The sequence below is a fragment of the Strongylocentrotus purpuratus genome, unplaced genomic scaffold (genome assembly GCF_000002235.5).
Source record: "Strongylocentrotus purpuratus isolate Spur 01 unplaced genomic scaffold, Spur_5.0 spur5_scaffold_20, whole genome shotgun sequence".
Classification (NCBI taxonomy): Eukaryota; Metazoa; Echinodermata; class Echinoidea; order Camarodonta; family Strongylocentrotidae; genus Strongylocentrotus; species Strongylocentrotus purpuratus.
Genome location: NW_022145606.1, coordinates 28,255,716 through 28,280,693, shown reverse-complemented (window position 1 = coordinate 28,280,693; position 24,978 = coordinate 28,255,716). Strand labels below are relative to the sequence as shown.

General features: G+C 39.6%; 1 protein-coding gene across 1 annotated transcript; it reads right to left on the bottom strand.

The window, feature by feature from the left end:
• Positions 1 to 428: 428 nt before the first annotated feature.
• LOC115927670 lies at positions 429 to 23,958 on the bottom strand. Its single transcript, XM_030993822.1, has 6 exons — positions 22,323 to 23,958; positions 4,593 to 4,862; positions 3,985 to 4,227; positions 3,010 to 3,189; positions 1,031 to 1,309; positions 429 to 634 (listed from the first exon to the last, which is right to left on the bottom strand). The coding sequence occupies exons 1-6, from the start codon at positions 23,956 to 23,958 to the stop codon at positions 429 to 431; spliced, it is 2,814 nt and encodes a 937-aa protein (XP_030849682.1).
• Between the last annotated feature and the right edge of the window lie 1,020 nt (positions 23,959 to 24,978).

Sequence of the window (24,978 nt, the reverse complement as noted above, 5' to 3'; positions counted from 1 at the left end):
ATAAATCACCGACAAGTGAAACGCTGTCATGGATATAATAATGATGATGATAATAATGATTAATAATAATATACAACAACAATAGCAATAATGGTCACAGTGATAAATTGATAATGATAATAATGATATTGATAATAATAATTTAAAAAATAATAATAATAATACTGATAATAATGATAATAGTTAATACAATAATATAATAAATCACATTCAAAACAGATTAGAACTGGGAATGTATTTGGTATCATTTCATAATCATCATTTGTATTAGTTGTAGTAGTAGTTGTATTGTTAGTGTATTATTATTATCATTAATGTTATTATCTATATCATCATCACCATCTTCATCCTTATTGTTGTCATCGTCCTCCCTGTTTATTTATTCAATTATTTTTATTTTTTGTTCTTAGCGAATCACAGTTAGATACTCACGGCTTGTTTACGTTGACCACTTTGTCTGCGGGGATTCCTATGGTTCCAATCTTAAACTTAGGCTCCTGTTCATTCGCTTTCCGCACGGTGAAAGTCGTCGAATTCTCCAGTCCCAGTATGTTACTAACAGTTAATCGCATCACGTACGGAGTATCATCAGACAAGAGACTGGCGCCGACGACTAACTCTGCTTTATTGTCACCTGCATGGTAACCACACACAGAAACGATGAAAAAAATAATTATCTTTTATTTCAAGTTAGACCCAACTTCGAAAAAACATGTTTAGTGTTAAACGCCCTCAACTTGTTTGCCTTGCAGTGTTCATAACATGCATGGAATATATTTTGAAGTCGACTTTACAGATCTTATGTTTAGGGTTCATTCATCTTCAAAGTCCACGAAAGATTAGTCATGTGAAGATCCTTCCACTTGGCAAACGTATAGTTATATCTGCACTATTATATTTAATATATATAGAGAGAGAGAGATATATATATCAACAGTACAATACAGTACAAATTATGAGTATGATAACAATAATGACAATACTAATACTAATGATTCGATATTTATCTTATCGTGTTCATACTGTTTACCGTTTGTTCTCGCCAGTATATTCGTGATCCTCTCATCCACATCCTCTGTCGGTCTCTGAATGGACCACGTGTATGTTAGACCACGTGATCCGCCGCCCTTTGACCTCAGAGCCGAGAGCCTGATGTCTCCGCATTCGGGAACTTTCGGCTCGCCGTCAATAAGAGCCGTTGGTGTGACGGGATTGTTCGGAAGGAGCACTTCGACCATGCCGGACGCGGTATGAGAAAAGAGCTGCCGGAAGGCCCGGATGTGATCTGGTCGGAGTGCGATTCTGCTCTCTGTATTACAAAAAACAGAAGAAGAAGAAGAAGAAATTGAAATAAAAGTCGTGTGTGACCCAAGCGAATAAGCAAATTAAAGCCAGTTCGTAGATGTTATCTGCGCACGAGAAATGAAGGTCATGGTATGATATTAATAATGATAATAATAAGATATTTGTATACCGCAAATTGCAAATTGCCTCTAAGCGGTTTAAGCCTATCACCATGAAGAACCCATTTCATGGTTAGCGGACGGCATACATGACCAATAATAGGGACTTTTAAATGTACACGACGAGAACGTGGACCGCCACGTGTGACGTCCTTTTAAGGTAGTGTGACGTCCTTTATGGCACTGCCGAACACGACCCAGTGCCTTATTAGGGACTTTTAGATTTGCACGTCGACAGCTTTGACTGCAACGTGTGACGTCATTTTAAGGCACTGCGCATGCGTCACGTCGTCTCAGTCGGCGATTGAGAATGCGTCAACCTTGATTTTTCTAAATCTAGTACATACATACATATTGATATTTATATAGCGCTTTACATAAAACATGCTCAAGGTTCTAATATGCCGCGTGCGCATAAAATATACAGTTCCTCAGGTAGACAAAGGAACGTCCCTTCCCTGCTATTATGTTAAAATGTGTAAAACAGATGTCGCATGCATATTCACCTGTTCTACACATTTTTACATAATAGCAGTGAAGGGATGTTCTTTTGTCTACCACATCAATTGTTGAGGGTAGAATGAGGAACTGTATGTTTTGTCGAGTGCAATTTAAAAGATTTCTAATGGTAGTTAACATGGGCAGTTGAGTACGTTGACACGCATGATCAGTCGGCGTTCGTCGTGTTCTCGTCCACTCAATCTAAAAGTCCCTATTAAACACAAAGTCACACGCGGCAGTCCACGCTCTCGTCGTCAAAATCTAAAAGTCCCTAATAGCCACAGGTCGTACACACATGCAAAGGTCCAAGTCTGAGCATCTAAGAATAATCACTGCCAAAGTGATGGATTAACTTCATTAATATTATTTTGTTAAAGTCATGTAATCAATGTACATTCTTGCACCGATGGCACATTCTTTGATAGCCATAGGGTAGTAATGCCGCAGTTGGACTCGAACCGTGTACCATGTGATTCACAGTCCAGCGACGAATCAACTATACCACGATACCTCTAAGAAAGAGAAAAAGAAGAAGGAGAAGAAGAAGAAGAAGAAGAAAAAGAAAAAGAAAAAAAGAAGAAGGAGAAAAAGAAGAAGAAAAAGAAGAAAAAAAAGAAGAAGAAGAAGAAGAAGAAAAAGAAAAAGAAAAAAAGAAGAAGGAGAAAAAGAAGAAGAAAAAGAAGAAGAAGAAGAAGAAGAAGAAGAAAAAAAAAGAAAAAGAAAAAAAAAAAGAAGGAGAAAAAGAAGAAGAAAAAGAAGAAGAAGAAGAAGAAGAAGGAGAAGAAGAAGAAGAAGAAGAAGATGGAAAAGAAGAAGAAGGAGAAGATGAAGAAAGAAGAAGAAGAAGAAGAAAAAGAAAAAAAATAAGAAGAAGAAAAAGAAGAAGAAGAAGAAGCAGACAAAGGAAAAGGAAGAAGAAGAAGATGAAGTAGATGATGAAGTAGAAGAAGGAGTAGAAGAAGAAGAACGAATAAAACATGCCAGGTATCCATTTAACACATGGGTGTAGAGAGGCTAATGAGAATTAAAATACTATGTTCTCTACCTGACTGTGGATTAATTGTGGCTCCCTTGCCCAAGCGCACAACCAATTCCCTGCCCTTGCGCCACTGGCATTCTGCTTCGTCGCCGAACTTCGCCACTGAAGTCTCGTCGAAGATTGCCGAACATTTCTTAAGGTTCGCGACGTTCACGTCCTTGTCAAAGAAGACGATAATGGCATCGGCTTCAAAACGAGGACAGGGATAAAATAAATAACAATACAAAGGAGATGGTTCTGACATCATCGGTAATGCTTATACTTTATAAATTAAAGTAGCTGAAAATATATGAAATGTTTAGTTTGTTTTGAGCTTGCATGGAAGAAAGGTGGAAAGAAAGAAACTAATGACGGAGGAATACCTGTCCTGTTGGTATTAGAAAATGTTGTGATTTCATATAATTCCTTAGCAACGAAATTTAATCGAAATATTGAATTATTACAATTCCTTTTACATGGTATGGCTTTATTATTTTATAAAGGTGCCCAGTGTAGTATTAGTAATCTATCCATGTAAAGGATCGCCAGAATAGCTACTCAAGACTAAACTTGCGTCTTGCGTTTCCAAAAGCAATCCTACTGTCAATTGGTATTGCTGTGTGCACATCGATACATCTGGCAAACGAATGACTTTGAAAAGGGAAAAGTTAAAGGCAAAGACCGATAGTGGTAAATTTGCGGTTCAAGTGTTTTGGGTGCAAATATCAATTCATTATTGTTTAAATATTGCCCGCAGAGGCTTAGATGGCAATACTTCAATGTTCAATGTTGAAGTGCATTCGCGATATCTATCCAGGCCGGATCGTTATAATAATTTACCAAATATATTATTAGTAGGAGGTTTCCCTGCAAAATTTGTATCATGACGTATTAGTCAAAATATATTCTTTCACATGATTGTTAATAAGAACTTCCATTACGTTTTTGAGAGGGGGCGTTTCCAAAACTGGTCTATACCTTAAAAGGGTATATGTAGCTTACCTCTATCGCTCAACCGAGCACCTGAAACCGCGGGTGCCGCAGCGTACACGGTGAGATTGTGACACTTGCCCTCTGGTGCGTCGTCCGTGCGTATGCGCGTGCGTCCGTCGAGCGTGAGGCATAGCTGCAGGACGCGCGAATCCATCTCACAGAATCTCCCTTCAACCGTGAGCTGGCTATCTGACACGAAGCTCGCTTCATCAATGGTAATCCTCCTGGATTGGTCTAATGACTGCTGAGCGTCTGGTGTAATACAACGATAGCAACAACGACAAATGATGTTCAGTTTTATTTCATCCATTTTGTACAATTTCATTTGAACAAAAGTACTTTCGAGATTTTAAAAAAAAAAAATCGATAATTTCAGGTCAATTTAAATACAATAGTCCATTCCCTACATAAATTATGTTCCGATTACGTAATACCTGATTGCAATAGGTGATGCATGAAAGCTATTGGAAATGCATCAAGTGGATTTTTTTCTCGAAATTAGTTGCATTCGTGTCTTCAGTTTCAGTTTCTTAGATTGTTAGCTCTCCGGTCTTTTAATGTCTAAGAAGTCTATTTTATTACGATCATAACATTATTGATGAAGCAGTTAAGAATACCTTGATTCCCCAGCAGAAATGGGACAGCGGGTAGTGAAAACTGCTCCTCCCGAAGAGTACTGAAATCCTCATAGCTGATCACCTCCCTGGTTTCACCATCACCTTCGGTTCCACGTTCATCTTGGTCTGCTCCGTCAGTCGAGGGTTGAGCTGGTGTGTCGCCCTCTCCCGGCTGAGGAATGTTGTACGTGAGTGTGAACGGAGTGCATTTGTCCTTGTCCGAGAGTGTGATTTGTGTTTCAGCCAATGCAAGACGTGGGAGGCGGTATACTACGTAGAAAAGGTCGGATAATAATTAATATACATATAAAAATCAATAATCAATGAAAATAATTTCTGTCTTTAAAGTTGGAACAATGTATTCCCCCCCCCCCCCCCAAAAAAAAAAAAAAAAAAAAAAAATATAATAATAATAATAAATAAATAAATAAAATTTTAAAAAATAAAAAATAAATAAATAAATTTATTTTTAAATTTTTTTTAAAAACATAGTAGCTTTATTTAGCTAATCGGAATGCATAATCTGCACATTACTTTATTCAGAAGAAGAAAAAAAAAAGATCAAGAATGAGAAAAATGGAAAGAAAAAAGGGAAAAAAAACAACAACAGCAGAGAGAGAGAAAGAGAGAGACAAACGGAAAGAAAGAGAGAGAGAGAGAGAGAGGGGGGGGGGGGGAGAGAGAGAGAAAGACGAAAAAAATAAAGAAAGCGAGACAGAGAAAAAAAAATATCCATCAACCTTTGTTGTAATAAAATCAATTTGCAATAACCTTAAAAAGCGAGGAAGAGAAAAAAAGTAGATACATATTTAAAAAAGGGAAAACAAAGAAGTATATTCAGAAGAATGGAAGAAAGTGAAGGAAATAATAACAACAGAGAGAGAGAAGGAGAAAAAAAGAGCCAAACAAGAGACAAACAAGAAAGAAAGAGAGAGAGAGAGTGAGAAATAAAAAGAGAGAGACGAACAAAGAGAGAGAGAGAGTGAGAGAGAGAGAGAGAGAGATAAAAAGAGATATCCATCAACCATCTTTATATAATACTATTGAGGCTTGTTGCACGAACCCGAAACTCTCTAACAATGGTTCACAGCCAGGGACTATATCATTACAAATAAATGAGCAATAGTGCCCATCAATATTCAATAACCTTCCCCCTCGTTTCCTCGAGTCTTCTCTTTTCCTCTCGTTTTTTTCTTTTCAAGTGGTGTTGGTGGAACTCGATATTGACTAGATAATTAATTGGACGCTAGTTCATCTCGTTTTCAATGGACCTTTACGATAATACAGCTGAAATATATAACGATGCACAGTTCACTTCGTCAATTCCATATGCTACTGACTCAATCATGTATTGTTGGTATTATTATTGAAAATGTATTTTTGATTGCTATGTGGTAGAAAAATCGAATACTAATATCGTTTCAGCAAGAAGCAACTATGTAAAATGCGTATGTTGAATACGAGGAATCTTTATGGCATGATCGCATAAAACTAAATTATACTGAATAGGAAGAGGAAGAAAAATAAACATTCGTTTCATATCTATGGGCATTAGTATTCCATTTTTATTTTGGGGATTGCTATGTGGTAGAAGAATCGAATACTAATATCATTTCAGCAATACAAGTAACTATTTAAAAATATGTATGTTAAATACCAGGAATTTTTCTAGCATGAATTGCATAAAGCAATTGATAATGAATTAAGAAAAGAAGAAAAATAAACATTCTTTGTATATCTATGGGCATTAGTATTCCATTTTTATTTTAGGGATAGCTATGTAGTAGAAGAATCGAATACTAATATCATTTCAGCAATACAAGTAACTGTATACAAATTTGTATTTTGAATTCTAGGAATCTCGATTGCATGATCGCATAAAAGCAATTGATAATGAATTAAGAGAGGACGAAAAATAAACATTCGTTTGATATCTATTGGCATTAATATTCAACAAATTTGTTTGATTGCTACGTGCTAGAAGAATCGAATACTATTATCGTTTCAGCAATTTGATCAACTATTACAAAATCCATTTTTGAATTCGAGGAATCTTGATTGCATGATCGCATTAAAACGCAATTGATAATGAATTGGGAGAGAAATGGAAATAAAATGTCGTTCGAGTATTGAAACAATGAAGAGTTAATTGATTATGCAGTGACGCTACTAGTGACATCAGGCTATGGCAGGCCGTTCATTCTACTGTTTACTCTCACCATTTGCTGGCATTGGTTTCTTAAGGGACGTACAAATCGTGGTTACAAATCTACATAATTTTCATTTTTTTGATAGTTCATTAATGAAGGAAAAAATATTAAATAAAGATCATCATGGTGAGAGAAACCAGTGGCATGATTGACCTGCCATACAGTAGTTAAGTACAACTTACAAGTCGTTCTTAGTCTTTGTGAAACATCCCGGGGGGGGGGGTGTTTCACAAAGATCCTAAGTAGAACTTAACACTAAGTTAGACTTAAAATTATGGACAGCCATTGGAGCCTTAAAATAAAATATATTCAAAAGCAGAAATTCAAGTATTTTAGACTTTTTTATAAATTCCACATCAAGAACATGAAATCTCCTAGATGATAGAAAATATGAATGATTTGAATCAACATTTTATGCCTTTCAAAATAACTTTTACAAAATATTTTCAAAGATGCTAACGGCTTTCCATAATTTTTAAGTCCAACTTAGAGATAAGTTCAACTTAGAATCTTTTTGAAACACCCCCCCCCCCCCCCCCCAGGTCTGTTAAAATGCACCCTATCCCCCTTTCTCCGTCTGCCTCTATCTATCCATGCCCTCTCCCATCATATATCTCTCTTTCTCTCACGCTGAATTTCTACATGTTAATCTATTTTTCTTTTCCCCCATGTATCCCAATCAATCCCTTCATTATGTTATCTTTCACTCACATCAATGCCAGATCAATCTGTCATTAAAAGAAAAAGAAGGGAAAGAAAAGAAACGAAATCAGTTATATAATCAACTCTTTCAGACCATTGCCGATCTTTTGTCTTGCCTCTTATTGCGGTTTTTCATGGCAGCATTTCAGTCTAATTGTGCATACACGAGAACAATTCTGATATTAATAAAAGGAGGTTAATTTTCCATTCCCGATCAGTCGAGTCTTACTACAAACAAGCATCGATTCGCCCGTCTATTGTTTACACGTTTCCATGGCATTATTGGTTTCCGCAGTGTTGACATGGCCGCGATGAGAAAAGTTATTGCGCGAAAAGTCAGATAGGCTCTTTTCCACATACACTCTGTTTTTCATGCGATTCTTTCCCCAGCTATACTGCAATATTCCTAGTTCATTCATGTAATATAGTGCAAACGCGATAGGAAATTGCAGTGCTTTATTGCGTGATCATCCTGACTCCATTACGTCAAAATGTACTGAACAGCAACACATGATGGGAAATGGGTACATTTTTTGGCTCTCAATTTATTTACTTTAACAGGCTTGATCAAGGCAAGATATTGTAATTCTCCAAAGAGAAGACGGTGAAATAATCGGGAGCGAATAGTTTCATTTTCAGATTTGTTTGTTTTTCTTTATAATGGCCTGCATGCATACATGTGGAATAAATCTAGGTTGCTCTAAGTCCATTGATTTTTGTGTCGCCAAATTTTAAAGCTTCGTGTGTTGTACAAATTACTACAATTCTCCTAATTCATACAATAATTTTAAAAAAAGTCGTAATCATGAAATAAAATACTTGTTTTGTATCATATTCACTCGAATCTATTGTTCATATAGATGAAGAGTTATTGTTATTTTTACTGGGCAAGAATATGGCACAAAGCATCCTATAAATCTGGAATGGAGTAAAATAGCTAGTTAAATTTACTTAATCAAACTACCAGAAATACTATGAAATAAATATAACTATTATTTTGGACATAGCTTCATTCATGAAAGAATTCACACGTATAGACCGGTATGACGGTGTCGTGGTCTAGTGGAAAGCCGTCGGACTGTGGATCCCATGGTTCGCGGTTCGACTTCCCTTGCCGCACTAAGTAATAGTGTAATTTGGCAATAAATTAATCTACATTTGCTACTCTCCACCCAGGTGATGATAAGATACCGGTAGGAAGGAATTCCTTTAATGCTGTGAGCACTAGAATCGGTAGCCCAGCAGACCCGGGATATTATTAGAGCGCCTGGGCACCTTGTATGGTGGTGGATATGTGCGCTATAAAAATGACCGTTATTGTCATTGTTATTATTTTCATAATAATAATTAGTAGTACTAGTAGAAGTAGTAGTAGTAGCAGCAGCAGCACAAGTATCAACAATAGTAGCATAAATAGTCGTAGTAGTAGTAGTAGTAGTAGTAGTAGTAGCAGTAGAAGTAGTAGTATTATTGGTAGTAGTAGTAGTAGTAGTAGTAGTAGTAGTAGCAGTAGAAGTAGTAGTATTATTGGTAGTAGTAGTAGTAGTAGTAGTAGTAGCAGTAGAAGTAGTAGTATTATTGGTAGTAGTAGTAGTAGTAGTAGTAGTAGTAGTAGTAGTAGTAGTTGTAGTAGTAGTAGTAGTAGTAGTAGTAGTAGTAGTAGTAGCTGTAGGAGTAGTAGTTATCACTACGATAGTAGTAGTAATCTAACAGTAGTAGCAGTGGAAGTTATATTAGTAGTAGTACAGCAGTAGTAGTAGTAATCGTAGTAGTAGCGGTAGTAGTATAAATTGTAGTTAATTTAGTTTTCGCTATTAGAAGTGAGGTGGGCAAGAGTTATATGTCCACTAGTTTAAATGAAAATGCGACTCTCGTGACTACAGCGCACCCGTTTTGTGATTGATCTAGAATTCAATAACAATATGGCAATTCATCTTTGCATATAATTACCAGACGAGAATGCAGACTCGATCTTCACGGCCGTTAACTGTATTTTCAAATTATTATTGGCAAACGAGATTAATTATGCATCGGGGGCGGTGCTTCATAAGGATAGAGATAAGACTGCATTGGAAATTACATCAACACATTTAAAAGTTGATGTAAAAAGCTACTTATGTTTATTTTTTTGTTATTGGATATAAAAGCATTTCAGTAATTATTGACTATTTCTGCCTCTCAAACGGCAATTGAATGCATAAACAACCTATACATATGGCCAATGATAGGTACAAGAGAAGACTATATATATATATATATATATATATATATATAACCAAAATAATTAAATTGGTAATATAAACAAAAACCTTCAGCCCATGATAACACAAAATAGATAAATAATGCTTTAAATACCAAATATAAGGAACCACTTATCCCCCCAATAAAGCAAATAGATACATTTTGGAAATAACTTATTTAAAAGAAGTTTATAACAGGTCAATTTAAACTAATAAAATAAAATAAAATCAGTTATCAAGTTAAAGCAATAGGATATCACTTACGAGGTGCAGAATCTTCCTCACCAACTCGTTGAGTTGGTTTTACACCATCCTCTTGGGTTTTTCCGGTGTCTTCTTTAGTTTCAGTACCATCTGTATGAGCTTCCTCTACCTGAGGCTTGCTGGTAGGGCGTTTTTCATTTACGTTTGCTCGAGCTGTTGTTCTAACGCCAACCGGCGTCTCTTCGCCTGCGGATGGGTCCGATTCAGGTTTCCCATCCATGCCGCTCTTTGGCGTCGTGTTAACCCGCTCCGTATCCTCCCCCTCTCTTGGTGCATCAGTGGCGGACCCTCTTCCTCCTGCTCCCTCGGAAGTACTCTCTTGGTTGGGTGGATGCTTTGCGTCACTTGGTGGATCAGTAACGGACCCTCTTCCTCCTGCTCCCTCAGAAGTACTCTCTCTGTCGGATGGATCTTTTGCATCCCTTGGTGCATCAGTGGCGGACCCTCTTCCTCCTGCTCCCTCGGAGGTACTCTCTCTGTCGGATGGATCATTTGCATCCCTTGGTGCATCAGTGGCGGACACTTTTTCTCCTGGTCCCGCGGAAGTATTCTCTCGGTCGGATGAATCATTTGGATCGCTTGGTACATCAGTGGCGGATCCTCTTCCTCCTGCTCCCTCAGAAGTACTCTCTCTGTCGGATGGATCTTTTGCATCCCTTGGTGCATCAGTGGCGGACCCTCTTCCTCCTGCTCCCTCAGAAGTACTCTCTCTGTCGGATGGATCTTTTGCATCCCTTGGTGCATCCGTGGCGGACCCTCTTCCTCCTGCTCCCTCAGAAGTACTCTCTCTGTCGGATGGATCTTTTGCATCCCTCGGTCCATCAGTGGCGGACCCTGTTCCCCCTGATGCCTCAGAAGTACTATCTCTGTCGGATGGATCTTTTGCATCCCTTGGTGCATCAGTGGCGGACCCTGTTCTCCGTGCTGCCTCAGAAGTACTCTCTCGGTCGGATAGATCCTTTGCATCACTTGGTGCATCAGTGGCGGGCCCTGATCCCCCTGCTCCCTCGGAGGTACTCTCTTGGTCGGATGGATCTTTTGCATCAGTTGGTGCATCAGTGGCGGGCAATGCTCCCCCTGCTCCCCCTGCTCCCTCGGAAGTACTCTCTTGGTTGGGTGAATCCTTTGCATCACTTGGTGCATCAGTGACGGACCCTAATCCTCCTGTCCCCTCGGGAGTACTCTCTCGGTCGGATGGATCCTTTGCATCCCTTGGTGGATCAGTGATGGACGCTGTTTCCCCTGCTCCCTCGGAAGTACTCTCGTGGTCGGGTGGATCATTTGTATCACTTGATGCTCTCGTAGTCATTTTCTGTCCATTACTAGCCTGGAGGGATTCCTCAGGGTTACTGCTGGTTATGTTGCCATCGGCCTCTTCAGAAGGATTTGATTGGTCATTTGTTTGGTCATCGGTTCGATTATTAACTTTTTCATGAGCCTGGTCAGCAGTTTGGGTAGTTGGTTGATCAGTTGTTTGGTCCTTTGGTTGGTCATCGGTTCGATTACCAACTTGTTCATGTGCCTGATCAGCGGTTTGGTTAGTTGGTTGATCAGTTGTTTCGTCCTTTGGTTGGTCATTGGTTCGATTATTAACTTGTTCATGCGCCTGATCAGCGGTTTGATTAGTTGGTTTATCAGTTGTTTGGCCATCTACTTGGTCATTTCGAAGACCACTCTCTTGCCCATCAGCTTCACCATTCCCTGCCTCTGGGTCGCTGATCGACGTTCCATTCGATGAGTTTTGTCCGGGATTGGACTGCTGTGTGGTATCACCGGGATGCACTGTAGGTGCCAGTCCTCCTATGGCGTGAAGTTCATTTACAAAGATGGCCAGAAAAAACAGTAGAAGAAGGATTTTTCTCTCCAATATTCGCGCCATCCTTCAGCTTCTAAGACAGATGTTCGATTGAAATGTCTTAGTGTATCCCTCTTTAAGTTATCAATACCATGTACGAGCGGGTGCTAAAATATCTTAAAATCCAGAACAATAACAAATCTTCTTTCCGCAGAAGACTTCCAACTAATCATGGACAGCATAAACCGCCGTGTGTCAAACGTTCCAAAGAGTATGTGTATGTCTGTTCTCAAATGGCAGGTCTTCTTGGTTTTCTATACATAAAATCTTCAATATCAGCATGTGATATATTATATCTAAGTTTGATATATCAATGTTGTTCCCAGCAGAGGGTTTTCGACCGACGACGGACAGCAAACTCTTAAGCGTTCTTTAGAGAAAGAAACGGATTCAATTCAAGTGAAATGTCTTTGGTATGTTTCTCCCAAATTCGCGTATATAACATACAATTCAGTGAGATAATACCTTTTCAATGTAGAACAATATGAAATGATGCTTCTTCGAGAGGGGGTCCAACCGAGAATGAACAGCACAGTCCTTACGACGAGTGATCCCTGGAGTCGGGAGGGATCCCTTCTCACCTGAAATGTCTAGGCGTGCTTCTCCTTATTTCGCCACGAGCTGATGTAAAAATGTATCTTCAAATGTAGAAATACACAGTGCTGCTTCCGGCAGAGGGAAAAAATGGCAATTGACAACTAGGTCTTGGAGCCAGTCCGCATAAGGTCGTGTTCAGATGTCAGGAATTTCTGCTGCAAGTGTTATAGACCAGACCAACCACATCTTTCAGTTGTTCCCTACTATGCTGCGGACCCAAACGAGACAAAAACTTCAAAGGCTCTATAAAATATACAGCACTATACTTTCACTCAGATGTGACTAGTGCGCAAGTGTAGCAACTGAGATTCGCCGTTCGTGTCACAAGCGCTCCAAATAACAAATGATGCAACATCACGTCCGCAAAACCAAAATCTAAATCTTTTCTCACAAAAACGCAATTAAACGATGCTAACTATTTCAAATGAAATGCAGAAGACAACGGGGAAATAAAAGGAGGTCATACAAATATCAAAATGGTTCGGATGTTCACCCTTTTGATTAGCAAAGAGCTTGCAGCACGCACCAACCTTCAATTCATTATTGTTAATCAAAAGAGGTGAATCCATTTGTTGTTTTGTTCTCATGAATAGGTAATATCTTACGATAAAAATGAAGCTGGGTAGCTTTAATAATTACTGATTCATTAAGTATTGATATGAAGAATTGAAGAACATCAGCGATATCGAAAATCAAAGTTTATTAGTTATGTTGAGGGAAAGTCTAATGGAGTGTCTATTGTTTGAAGATATAATAGGTCGATGACGTAAAATGAAGGTCAAAATATTCGTTTCACTCGCATCAATATTAACCTCTCCCTCTATAAGCATACAAAACAATATTAAACTTTGGTTTCCATAGCTGCCATTGTCTCCCCTTTTGTTTAACTTTCCACACACAAAAAACCGCACAATCGAACCAAACATACCTATCACATTCGTTCGTTTACCTTTAGCCTCGATACTTTTTCATTTTCTCCAATTTTAATAATTTCTCTCAAGAACATGATGTCTCAACTTGGGGGTATAAATAGAGAGATATGACGTTGTACAGCACATGACCCGCCAACAATTGATCAATATTCTTTCGCAAGTTTTTGTTTTCTTCACCATGTCCACCCCTCTGTTTCTTTAGTCTTCTTCTTCAGTACATCATAATTATGATTTATCACCTACCAATCAATTCAATTCAATTCAAATAGTTTTATTACCATAAATCTAGCAAAACATGAAATAATGCTTTAATACATTAATCAATCTAAATCTCACACCACCAAAATCCCTCATCCCTCTCCCCCTTCCGAGGTTCTTGAACATGTTATTTACAATGCATCAAGACAATGTAATAAAAATAATAATATTTTAAAGTTCACTCCAAATGTATTAAGTGAGCACTATTTTTTATTTTTTTTATTTTTTTTTTTTTTTTATTTATTTATTTTTTTTTTTTTTTGGGGGGGGGCCATCTCCACAAAAAGGTAAAATTAACGTTAGAAAACGTGAAAATACACATTTTCTTTTGTTCCCGGGGGGGGGGGGGTCAAGGCCCCCCCGGGCCCCCCTGGATCCGCCACTGTTCAAATCTACTCGTGTTCACTTTCAGTTAGAAAAAGATAAAGAAACCCCAACAAGGTGATTGTCATCAATATTAATAGGGCCGCCTCCTCCCGATGTCTAAGATTAATCCCTTCCTACCCATCCCATCCCGATCTCTCTTTTTGTCTCCCAACCTCTTTCTCTCTCTCTCTCTATAATATTTATATAGGTATGTCTGTATCTCCATTTATATAATGTATGCATGTATCTCTTTCTCTCTCTCTTTCTTTTCACCCACATTATCTCCGTCATTAATGGGTACTTTAAGAGGAGGTCGTTCTGGGAACATTGAATAATATTTGTAAGCTATTTCAATATAAATGTATCCTAGAAAAGAGTGGCCCTCGTTAAATGCCTTCATACTCGAATTATGACTTGTAACAACTAAGAGTTTATTAATCATGCTTTCAAGCAACATGTTTGTGTAGTCCAACATACAGATTGTTGTGTACAGTGCGTGTGACTCGTAACTCGACTGGGTCACTTCGTCATCAATTGATGATCCCAAAAGCTCTAGGTGTATATCAATATGTATAAGTTACATGAAGAGCTTTCTCCAATCGTTGATGCAAACTTTTTTTTTTGTTAAATGCATTCACACGACCTAAACTCACCTTTATTTATAAGTCCAGAATTATTATTGTTTACAAACCAACTCGTGCAAGTACGTGTAATAATAAGGGTCACTAAAAACGAACATACCTGAACCATTTCTGGGTTTTCCATCTGTTTTTCCGCCTGGTTCCTCTCCTGCTTCACCCCTCCCAGACTCAGTCTCCCCTGGCCCCCCTGCTTCACCCCTTCCAGACTCCCCCTCTCCTGGCCCTCCTGCTTCACCCCTTCCAGACTCCTCCTCCCCTGGCCCTCCTGCTTTACCCCTTCCAGACTCCTCCTCTCCTGGCCCTCCTGCTTCACCCCTTGCAGACTCCCCCTCTCCTGGCCCTCCTGCTCCGTCGCTTTTGTCGTCATCGCATTTGGGATCATTGCCATTCCCGTCATCATTTATTAAGGTGGTGTCGTTCATGTTCCATGCTACAGTCCCATTCCTCCTTCCGCGGTCCATCTCCATCTGCTTCCAGCCCTTGACGCCGTTTGTTAGGTTCTGTCTGGCTGTTTTGATGATGCCATCGATGGTATCCACAAGATCCGCAAAACCATCGGCTGGGGACTCGTTTGGGCATATCTTGCACGCTGTTAAGACGTCATCGTTGTGTTTCCGTGGCTGGCACGATACATCGTACAGTTTGTCCTGTGACTGACTCCTGGAAAGCTCCCACACGTCTATCATTTCTGAAATTTTCATCAGCACCTTGAAATAGTAGAGGTTTAAGTTATAGGTCTTTGGCGAATTGTGTTCTTTCAAACTTCGTTCAATTAAGTCCGACCCTCGACAGGTTGTTCTGCTCTTTAGGTAGTTAGTGTACAGTGCGTCAGCTTGTCCAATGGTTTTCCTAGAATCCTTGCTCCCTCTCCAGCTTAATGATGTGCGGTTCAGCCGATATTGAAGATCATCACGTGTGTCATTTCCCTGTCCCCAGCCTGGCTTGGTCTGATTTCGAGGCTGTCCGTCACCAGGACTTGAAGGTCCCTGAGGCCTGTCCTCTCCATGTTTCTCAGCGGGCCTTGTCTCATTCTGAGCTGGCCAACCTACATAGTGGGAAGGGCCATCACCTTTGTCCGTCCCAGTTTCCCCACCTCGGCTTGTCTGATTTCTAGATCGAGCTGGACCACCTACAGGGGTCGTCGAGCCATTTTTTCCTTTCCCACCTTGAGAACCATTAAATAGATTCTTGCCGGTGCGATTTTCCCGATCAACAACACCGAATGAGGGCCTGCCGTGTATGCGCAGAGCGTTGTTGATTCTATTGGCACAGTAAGAGGTTTTCTTGGAAATCGATATCATCAGCTCTATCAAGAACTCGTCAAGGTTAAAAGGACCCATCTCCGTTCCATTGCCTCTAGTCTTCGTCAAATTCTTCCCTTTCATGTCCTTTACACTTGACTTGTTTACCATGTCAGACATTCCAACGAACTTTCCAAAGATCTTTCCATAGCGTCGCTCTTTGTCCCCGCAATAGCCTCTAGGTAGTTGCCTCTTGTCCAGTCCTTTGCGATAATGGACATCGGCAGCCCAACAGAACCATTTATTTGACTTTACAGAGGAGGACGTAGAAATGCTATCAATCAGTTCATTATCATAATATTCTCTTTCTGACGTGCGGTTTTGAGGACGTCCGCCTTGCATGTAGTAAGCCGCCGATCTGTTGATTTGCGACTCACTTCTTTCAAGTGAGTGGTTACGAGCTCGTGAGTTCTGTCTGAATAACTCCAACCATTTGTCGAGTTCCGTATCGTTTCCTGAGCGATGTTCCTTTTTTGGCCCATGCCCGTCATCACGGCACAGTGCCGTCAGCATCGCTACATACTCGGACAGCGATATCTTCTTGTTGGCGATCCTCCGAGGTGCAGAGAATAACCCAACAATGGCATCTTTGCGGAATCGTCGAAGAAGCCTACCAGGTTTCCTAAGCACCAATGAATCATCTCCTGGTTGAAGACCTTCTCCAGACCCTTGTCGAGGACCGTCTCTGTCTACTGCTGGACGAGTACCCTCACCATATCCTTGTCGACTCCATTCACCATCTACTGGACTAAAGCTACTTCGTATAAAAGAGCTACTTGGTATGGTAGAGCTATCTCCATATTCACCATACTCTTCTCTAGGGCCGTCTCCATATCCTTGTAGACTCCATTCGCCATCTCTTGGAGTGGAGCTACTTTCTGGGCTAGAGGTACTTCCTAGACGGAAGCTACTTCCTGGACTAAAGCTACTTCCAGGGCTGGAGCTACTTCCTGGACTAGAACTACTTCCTATACTGGAGCTACTTCCTAGACTGGAGCTACTTTCTAGACTGGAGCTACTTCCTAGACTGGAGCTACTTCCTGGAATGGAGCTACTTCCTGGACTGGAGCTACTTCCTAGACTGGAGCCACTTCCTAGACTGGAGCTACTTCCTGTAATGGAGCTACTTCCTGGACTGGAGCTACTTCCTAGACTTGAGCCACTTCCTGGACTAGAGCTACTTCCTATACTGGAGCTACGTCCTGTACTATAGCTGTATCCGTACCCTTCTCGGCTTCCTTCGTGATCTCGTGAATGAGTTTCGTATCCGTACCCAGGACTAATACCTTCTCCATACCCTTGTTGTGTTCCTTGGTCAGCACCCGGTTCTTCCATCGAACCATCCCTAGCGTTATCCCCTGCGCCGCCAGGCCGATCCCTGGTAACATTCCATTGGTTCTGCTGTCCGTCTTCTACTACCCCGTCGTTTATGACTTCCTGTACCAGCCCACTAAGCACCTTTATAACTGCTCTCACTTTTTCAAATTCCACCGATGATGGGTTACGTCCCAAGGATGCCTTCATCAGAGGCAGAGCATTTACACATATGAATCGATGGGAGTTATCAAGCATTCCGAAGACTCTTTCGAACGTGAGGATCTTCAGCATCCGAACTGCCGAACGCCTGACAACCATCCGAACAATCCCGGCAATCGTACTGCTGTTAGAGAACGTACGGATTTTGCTAGTCTGGTTGTTTAGTATTTCGCGAGCACGAAAGTCAACTTTCAAAGGCTTCTTTTGACCCCACTTCTCTTCTTGGTCATCTTCGTCGCCCTCGCTTCTATCCTCGTCATCCCATTCCTCCTCCTCCTCCTGATCTATGTTCCCATCCCGGGAGAGTTGCCAGTCATTATTCCTGAAGGTGATTGTAAAGCAATCTTTCCCGTACGCATGGAGCAGTCTTGGTGGTTTGTGGAGGCTCCCTGTAAAAAGGGTTAATGTTCCAATACATTTGACCTCTCAACGACTTAATCAACATGTTTCATTAAAAAATGTAGATTCTTAACTGTGGAGCATATACATGTGTGTCAAAGGTAAGTTAGGTGCCAGTGACTCTTAATGTGCAAATAGGAATTCTATAAAAGTGTTCATCTGTCAAGGATGGCGGGTAAATCACGGATTTTTCCATTTGAAGTAAAGTGAAGGTGAACTCTTCATAAGCAAAAAAAAGGTGAAGAGACGTAAACATGTGAACATCGAGAAAATAAATGAGTACGTATAAAACATGACCGAAAAAGTAAAGAAAAGAATTCTGATGATTGAACAATTCAGTGATTGCTTACAACAATCTTAATCATCAGACAGTTAATGACGAAAGTCAGTGAAATTTGAAGGCAATGAGAGAGCTTAGTCACGATCTAGTTATTACCTGTGCCAATAAACGTAGAGATCAAGATATGAATATAAATTATGCTTAAAAACAAAATGTGCAAAAATAATACTCAACATCATCAAAATTCGCACTCTGTTGGTAAACTTTCAGATTACAGCTGTAGATACTATGCAAGAGTTCATATCCATGTGCACAAAATTAATGTCCTGGTGAATCTCGTTTAACAAGAAATACCCCGGAACAAAAGAGATGCTTACACTGCCGCATGCATGTACGTACTTGTGAGAACAAAGTTGTATAGAGTGCTACTCTTTGGTTGATGAAATCGCGTAGTTTTAATGTGCTCAGATTAAGTTCCTCGGAGAGGACTTAAATCCGTCTTCCCCTGGTTGCTTCCATACAAGCATACACATGCTTCATGAGCAGTCAGGCAAAACAAACACACAAACGGTGTTATTTAGGCAAAGTGGAGGATGGGTGTGGAGTTCATGTGCGCAAAATTAGATCTCAAAAGGAGGCCTATGAAAAAATTAGAATACGAACCATACATGCATCTATCGATTAAAGTGAAATGAATCGAGTGTCCAGGTGTGAACAACTTTTCTGATGGTGCGAAAAATTTAACTTCAGTAGTGCCTTCCAATGGTGAATTCACATTCAAATGAAACATGCTTAAGTGGCCACCTGTATATAGAGACCACATTTTACGTTTCCCTTGACAACCGTTCCTCGTAGAAACGGAACCTATACATAAAGTTTAATTGCCTATAAAGACCAATTTTCATGTCATCCTTGAGTGGTCTACAAAATAGGTTTAACTGCATGCAACGATTCGAAGTGATCATCAAAATGACGATGACGCTTGGTTTAAGATCCAAATACTCAAGCTTTCCAATGATATTCGCGACTTCGAACCTCGGACTTCAAAGGTAACAGCACACCTGTAGATTATGTTGTATTAAATTACAAAACGGCAGTTGCTTGGAATAATTAGTTGCCAGTTGGGTCTCCAGCTCTTAAAACTCCTTGATCAAAGTAAGGACTTAAAGGGCCACTCTAAACCAACTAACATAGCCTTTCAAAACATGAATACACCTCTACATATTAATTTTCCAGCCCCTAATTTTTCAGAAAATCTCTAAATTGACAGAAACATGATAATGACCATCCATTTTTCACAGATTTCACGCTTTCTGGGCTACAAAAAAAAGTAATACGGTCACGTGGCTTGATGACGCATTTGACGGTCATTACGGACATGTCCGATTCGTCCTACAACTAAGGATCTTACAATCTTATTGTAATTCATGAATGAAACGTACTGGGATTATCAAGTACATATTTTTTTTCCGGATACATGGCTTTGTTTTCAATTACTATCATAGTTTGCCTTTTTAAAGACATTTTAATGCCTAAATCATCCTCCTTTTCACATAGAAGTATCATGCAGTGACGTCATATGCTGTTGCGCAATACAGCTCCGAAACTGGATCTCTGAGAAAAATCGTTGCCATATTCGGAATCTCCGTCAAAAATAATTGTACATGTCCTTTTTTCATTTTTTTTTTTTAGCCCGTTTTGGTTAGATTGGCCTTTTAATAGGGTCTATAGTCAACCCTTTCATCTCTTCATAGTGACTAAATCTGTAATTTTATCATTCAACTGAGTAAGATGTCTTTAATTAAGGAACTTTACATAACTATCTTGATCTAAGGAGACACGAACGAACTCAGAAAGAGATATGTGTAGTCGAACCTGACTGCAAATGCTGCTTGACTACAGTGGTCACTTTAGAAGAATGGTATTTCAGTTGTTCGTATATGCACTATCCGAAAAATCCGTGGTTATTATTATTGATTGTAATTGATATTGATATCAATGTTAATAAGATTTAATAGCCTGGGGGGTGTTTCACAAAGATTCTAAGTTGAACTTATCTCTAAGTTGGACTTAAAAATTATGGAAAGCCATTAGCACCTTTGAAAATATTTTGTTAAAGTTATTTTGAAAGGCATAAAATGTTGATTCAAATCATTCATATTTTTTATCATCAAGAAGATTTCATGTTCTTGATGTGGAATTTATAAAAAAAAGTCTAAAATACTTGAATTTCTGCTTATGAATATATTACATTTTAAGGCTCCAATGGCTGTCCATAATTTTTAAGTCCAACTTAGTGTTAAGTTCTACTTAGGATCGTTGTGAAACACCCCCCTGGTCTTTCACCATACGAAGTTTACATCTGATGTTAACACCAGATTGTTATTTTTTATGATTGCAGGTTAAGGGGTTTAGGTAAGAAACTGCTAAAACGTATTGAAAGATTTATGTAGATGGAGTGAATAGTCAAGAAGCCTTAACAAAATTAACAATTTAATGGCTTGGGAAAATGTACCACCGGTTTGCACTGCATCAGTATGTTCTGAAGTAAAAAAAAAAAAAAAAAAAAAAAAAAAGAGCTACACATTATTTCCTTCCACCTTTCTTCCTTTACCCACTTACTTTCTTATCGTCATGTTCTTCTTGAATGTTTAAAAGTGAACAGCTGGTGTAACGATGGGAATACGAAATGAGACGGATATTAAATTCAAATTAATGACAAAACGTGATTCAAGAAAAATTGAAAAGATGCCCGATTCGTTTATAGTGAACGTGTTAATGAGAACAAATGAGGAATATGACAAGAAAAAAAGATGGTAACATAAATATAATATCGTAAAAGAAACAAAGTGATCATCAGTAAACGTCCCCACCCGCCTTAAAATAAAGAGAAGAAGATTTATCATGAAATATTTACAATGCATAATGCATTACAATTTAGCAGCTCTGATGAGAAAATGACATTGTTCCTTGTGCAATTTGGGAATAAGGGTAGTTGTAATACTTGGCTCGCCATTTCGATCCCACTCTCTCTTGTTCTCTTTCTTATAATCATGTTGTCTTCGACATAAAAAGGGAAGAAATTACTAAATCAATATGATGTACGATGAGTGATGAAAGAAACTAAATATATGTAAACATTAAAGAGCACCAGACAACAGACGATTGAACTAGAATGAAATGAGATTTCATATGAATGGGAACAATTACAATTTGGGTTTACCCAGGGAAATCCCAATGCTGTTCTGATTGCACAAGCTATTTTCACGTACCCATTAAACACATGGGTGGGGAGTGGCAAGAGTAAATTAATGACTTGCCAACAGGACGTTAATGCCGGGCTGGAATTCGAACCGTAATCCCGAAGAAATTGGAAATCAAGTAAATGAGCCACTATACCACGGTTCCTCCAATCTCTCTTTCTTTCTCCCTCTTATCATCCTTTCTCTCTCTCTCTCTCTCTATTCCCCCTTGTTTCCCTTCAGTTTAGCGTGTGCACGTGTTAACAACTACTATTTGAAAACATGAAATAATAAATGAAGAGAAAAATCAACTGATCATAAAATTAGACAAAATGTAAAATATTTTGGAACAGACTGAGCAATTAATAATGTGAAGTTAAAAAATAAAAAGGGTATTTTGAGTGCTAGCTGAAAACATTTGTGTGCGTTAAAATTGCAATTTATGACTTTGAATACAAATGTTAAAAAGAAAATATTAATGTTTAAATTAATTTTGACGCATGAAATCTCTGATAGTTTAATTTTACTTATCTATTAATAATATTTCGAATTTTAGTTGGTCAGTAATTTGGTTGGTTAATTATTCATTGTCTCGTTCGGTAATTTTATCAGGGTTTAGAAGTACATTTTCAAAGATGAGAACCATAAATTATTTTAACTCATTAAACCAGTGTATATTCATGATATATCTGCTTTACTATTTCTATCCTTTGCTGTTAGGAAAATAAACATGCCATTGTTTACAAACACAAAGAAAATGTATTTTCACTCCAGTCACACCGACGAGACAACCACCTAACCAATAAGAGACTGATCAAACAATGTTGCTGCCTTAATATTTCTGTTATCAGTTCTTTTAGAGCTGGTTGGGCGTGGTAAGAGGGTTATGACAATTGTTAGGCCTTACCTGTCAATTGATCCTTGGCTGGGCCTTCAGCCAACTTGTCAACTCCGTCTTTGATCCCATCATACACTTCTCCGATGGTGTCGTCAAGTTCCGAGAGAAGCATCCGAAGATTTCTGGTGGCAGCATCCGTAGGACATATGTGGCAGGCTGTGGTGGCGCCCTCGCTAGCTGACTGCCCCGGTGCGCACTTCGCATCAAAGTATGTTCCATTGGACAAGAATCCTGCCCTTCCCCAGCTGTCAATCATGTGAGCCATCTTCATGAGGACCACGTAGAAGCTACCCTCGATGCCACCTTCTCCTCTCCACCTACCCTTAGCAAGACGTCCGGTGATGTTACGGATTCGGGTCATGATATCTCCATCCCCTTGCAGAGGGTTTCCTGTTTGAGTTTCAGTGTGACCAGAACTCTCGCCACGACTACCGAATAAACCACCCGTGGAGTTGCGGTGTCGAGAGGCATTCAGTTGGCGGTTCAAACTTCTGAACTCGTTCCAGAGTTCCTTGAAGTCTTCCTCACCATCAGTCACATTGGACAGATGCTTGGCTCGCTTGTTGATGAATTTCGTGACATCACGGGCGCACGAGGCACTTTTGTTGACATGCTGAGACATTAGCTTGAATAAGTAACCTTCAAGATTGAATTTCTTCAGGACCTCCTCATCATCGCGAAGTTCAGGGTCATCGTCATCAAACCAATCTGCAGATTCGAAGATTTCCAACAAAACGTCATACTCGTCTTCTTCCATCGTCATGCCTGTCATGTCACCTTCTTCACCCATGGCATCTTCTGTATGTCCTGCCTCTCTGTTAAGTCCTGAACCCTCACCCCGGTTCGTTGCGTTTTTCGACTGGCTTGGGTCTAGGTCACTAAGCGCATCAACATGTCGAAGTTTGTTAATGTATACAGAAAGATGTGGTATTTCTTTACCTCGAAGCTTGCGTGGCGACAGGAACAAACCGATGACAGCCTTCCTGATGAACAATCTGACTGCAGCTCTGTTTTTCTGTTGAACGGACAATGCCTCATTTGGCTTCCCACCAGTTACAGTCCCAGGTTCTCCACCCTTTCTTTCTTCTTCACCACCACCTGCTCCTTCTTCCATAGCATCATCTACCATAGCATCTATCTCCGCAGATATTTCGTCATCAAACTCTTCCAGTTCATCGTCTGTGATGTTGCGCTGCAAGGCATGACGTAGGAGCTGCTTCCCGTTCCGGCAGGTGTATCCGTAGAGGGCGTTCACATGGCCAAAGACTCTTGCAAAGGATTTGATCTTCAGTAACATCAAAGATGACCGACTTGCAACAAGTCTCATGAAATGCGTCAGGTTGAGATTGGGGTTGTCATTCTGGATCCGCTGGGTCTCGTTGTTCAGTCTCTGCAGAAGTTTCCTGACCAGGAGCGCCGTCTCCCCTTGATCCTGTTGACCCTCGTCTCCGTCCCAGCTCCAGTCGTTGTTTCTCAAGGAGATGTTCATGCAGTCCCCACCTAGGACGCCCTCTGGCTCTGGCAACTCCTCAGTGACATCAGGCAGCGATACTTCCACAACTCCCCCTCCAACATCTACCCCTAATGCAGGTAAAGCCAGGACCAGTGCAAGGAATGCAACAAGGAACTGCCACCTCCCCGACATCGGTGTTTGTATTTGGTACATGGTTGTTACGAGATCTCACTCGTATATAAGGCACGTCGGTTAAAGTTTGCAAAATATATTTTACATACAGAATCAGTCTGCTACAGATATGTCGATATTATAGTATATAGTTTCCTACATTGCGTTAGATATCAACTATTTCAACAGTTGCGAGGAAATAATAATCCATTCTACGTACAAAAAGGACCACTTGTTGAAAAGATGGGAGCTAGCGGAACTGCATACGATGAATGTCTGGCGAGGCAATCACTGGTTGTGATGCCTTAATAACTCGCTTAACAGTATGATTGTTTTGATCCAATAAAAGTGACTTTCAAATTTTAACACGAAATGAAATCAATAACCTCCTCGTCTCAGCTGTTCGTTCTGCAAATAAGGCAGGATCGCTCGCGACTTCCCGGTACGGTGGGGAACGACAAGTAATCGATTATTAATGAACGTTGAGTCAGAGTCACAAAAATGCACCAATCAATTGCGATTGGTCGCACACACAGAAAGGCGTATTGTATGTGTTGTGCAAGAACAGGTGGTTTTAGGAGAGAGTGGTCAGGTTAGGATCGGTGTGTTGCACGACGGGAAAGTCAGCGTGTGGGACCGAAAGGCAGATTTTACCTCTGAAACTGATGGATGAATAGGCAGTCTGTAAGAGGAATAGATAAGAAAATTTCAAGAAATTATGAAATGGCATGTCTAATATTGTGCAGTATTCTCAAAATTTCTTTTTTCATCAACAAACATATTATCCTTGATGTTTTATTGATGTTGTTTAGGATTCTGTGATTATGTTAGATCCTAATGAAAATGTTAAATGAAAAGCAATGTAAAACTGGACATATCATTAATTCTGATAATAATGCTACAAATAATAAGTGTACAAAATAAGAAGTAGAAGGATAAATAACAGTTATATTCAATTAACGATAATAATGGTAATGATGGTAAAAAAATCACGATGCTTATAGTAATAGTATTAACATATCTTATTATGATTTAGATGTC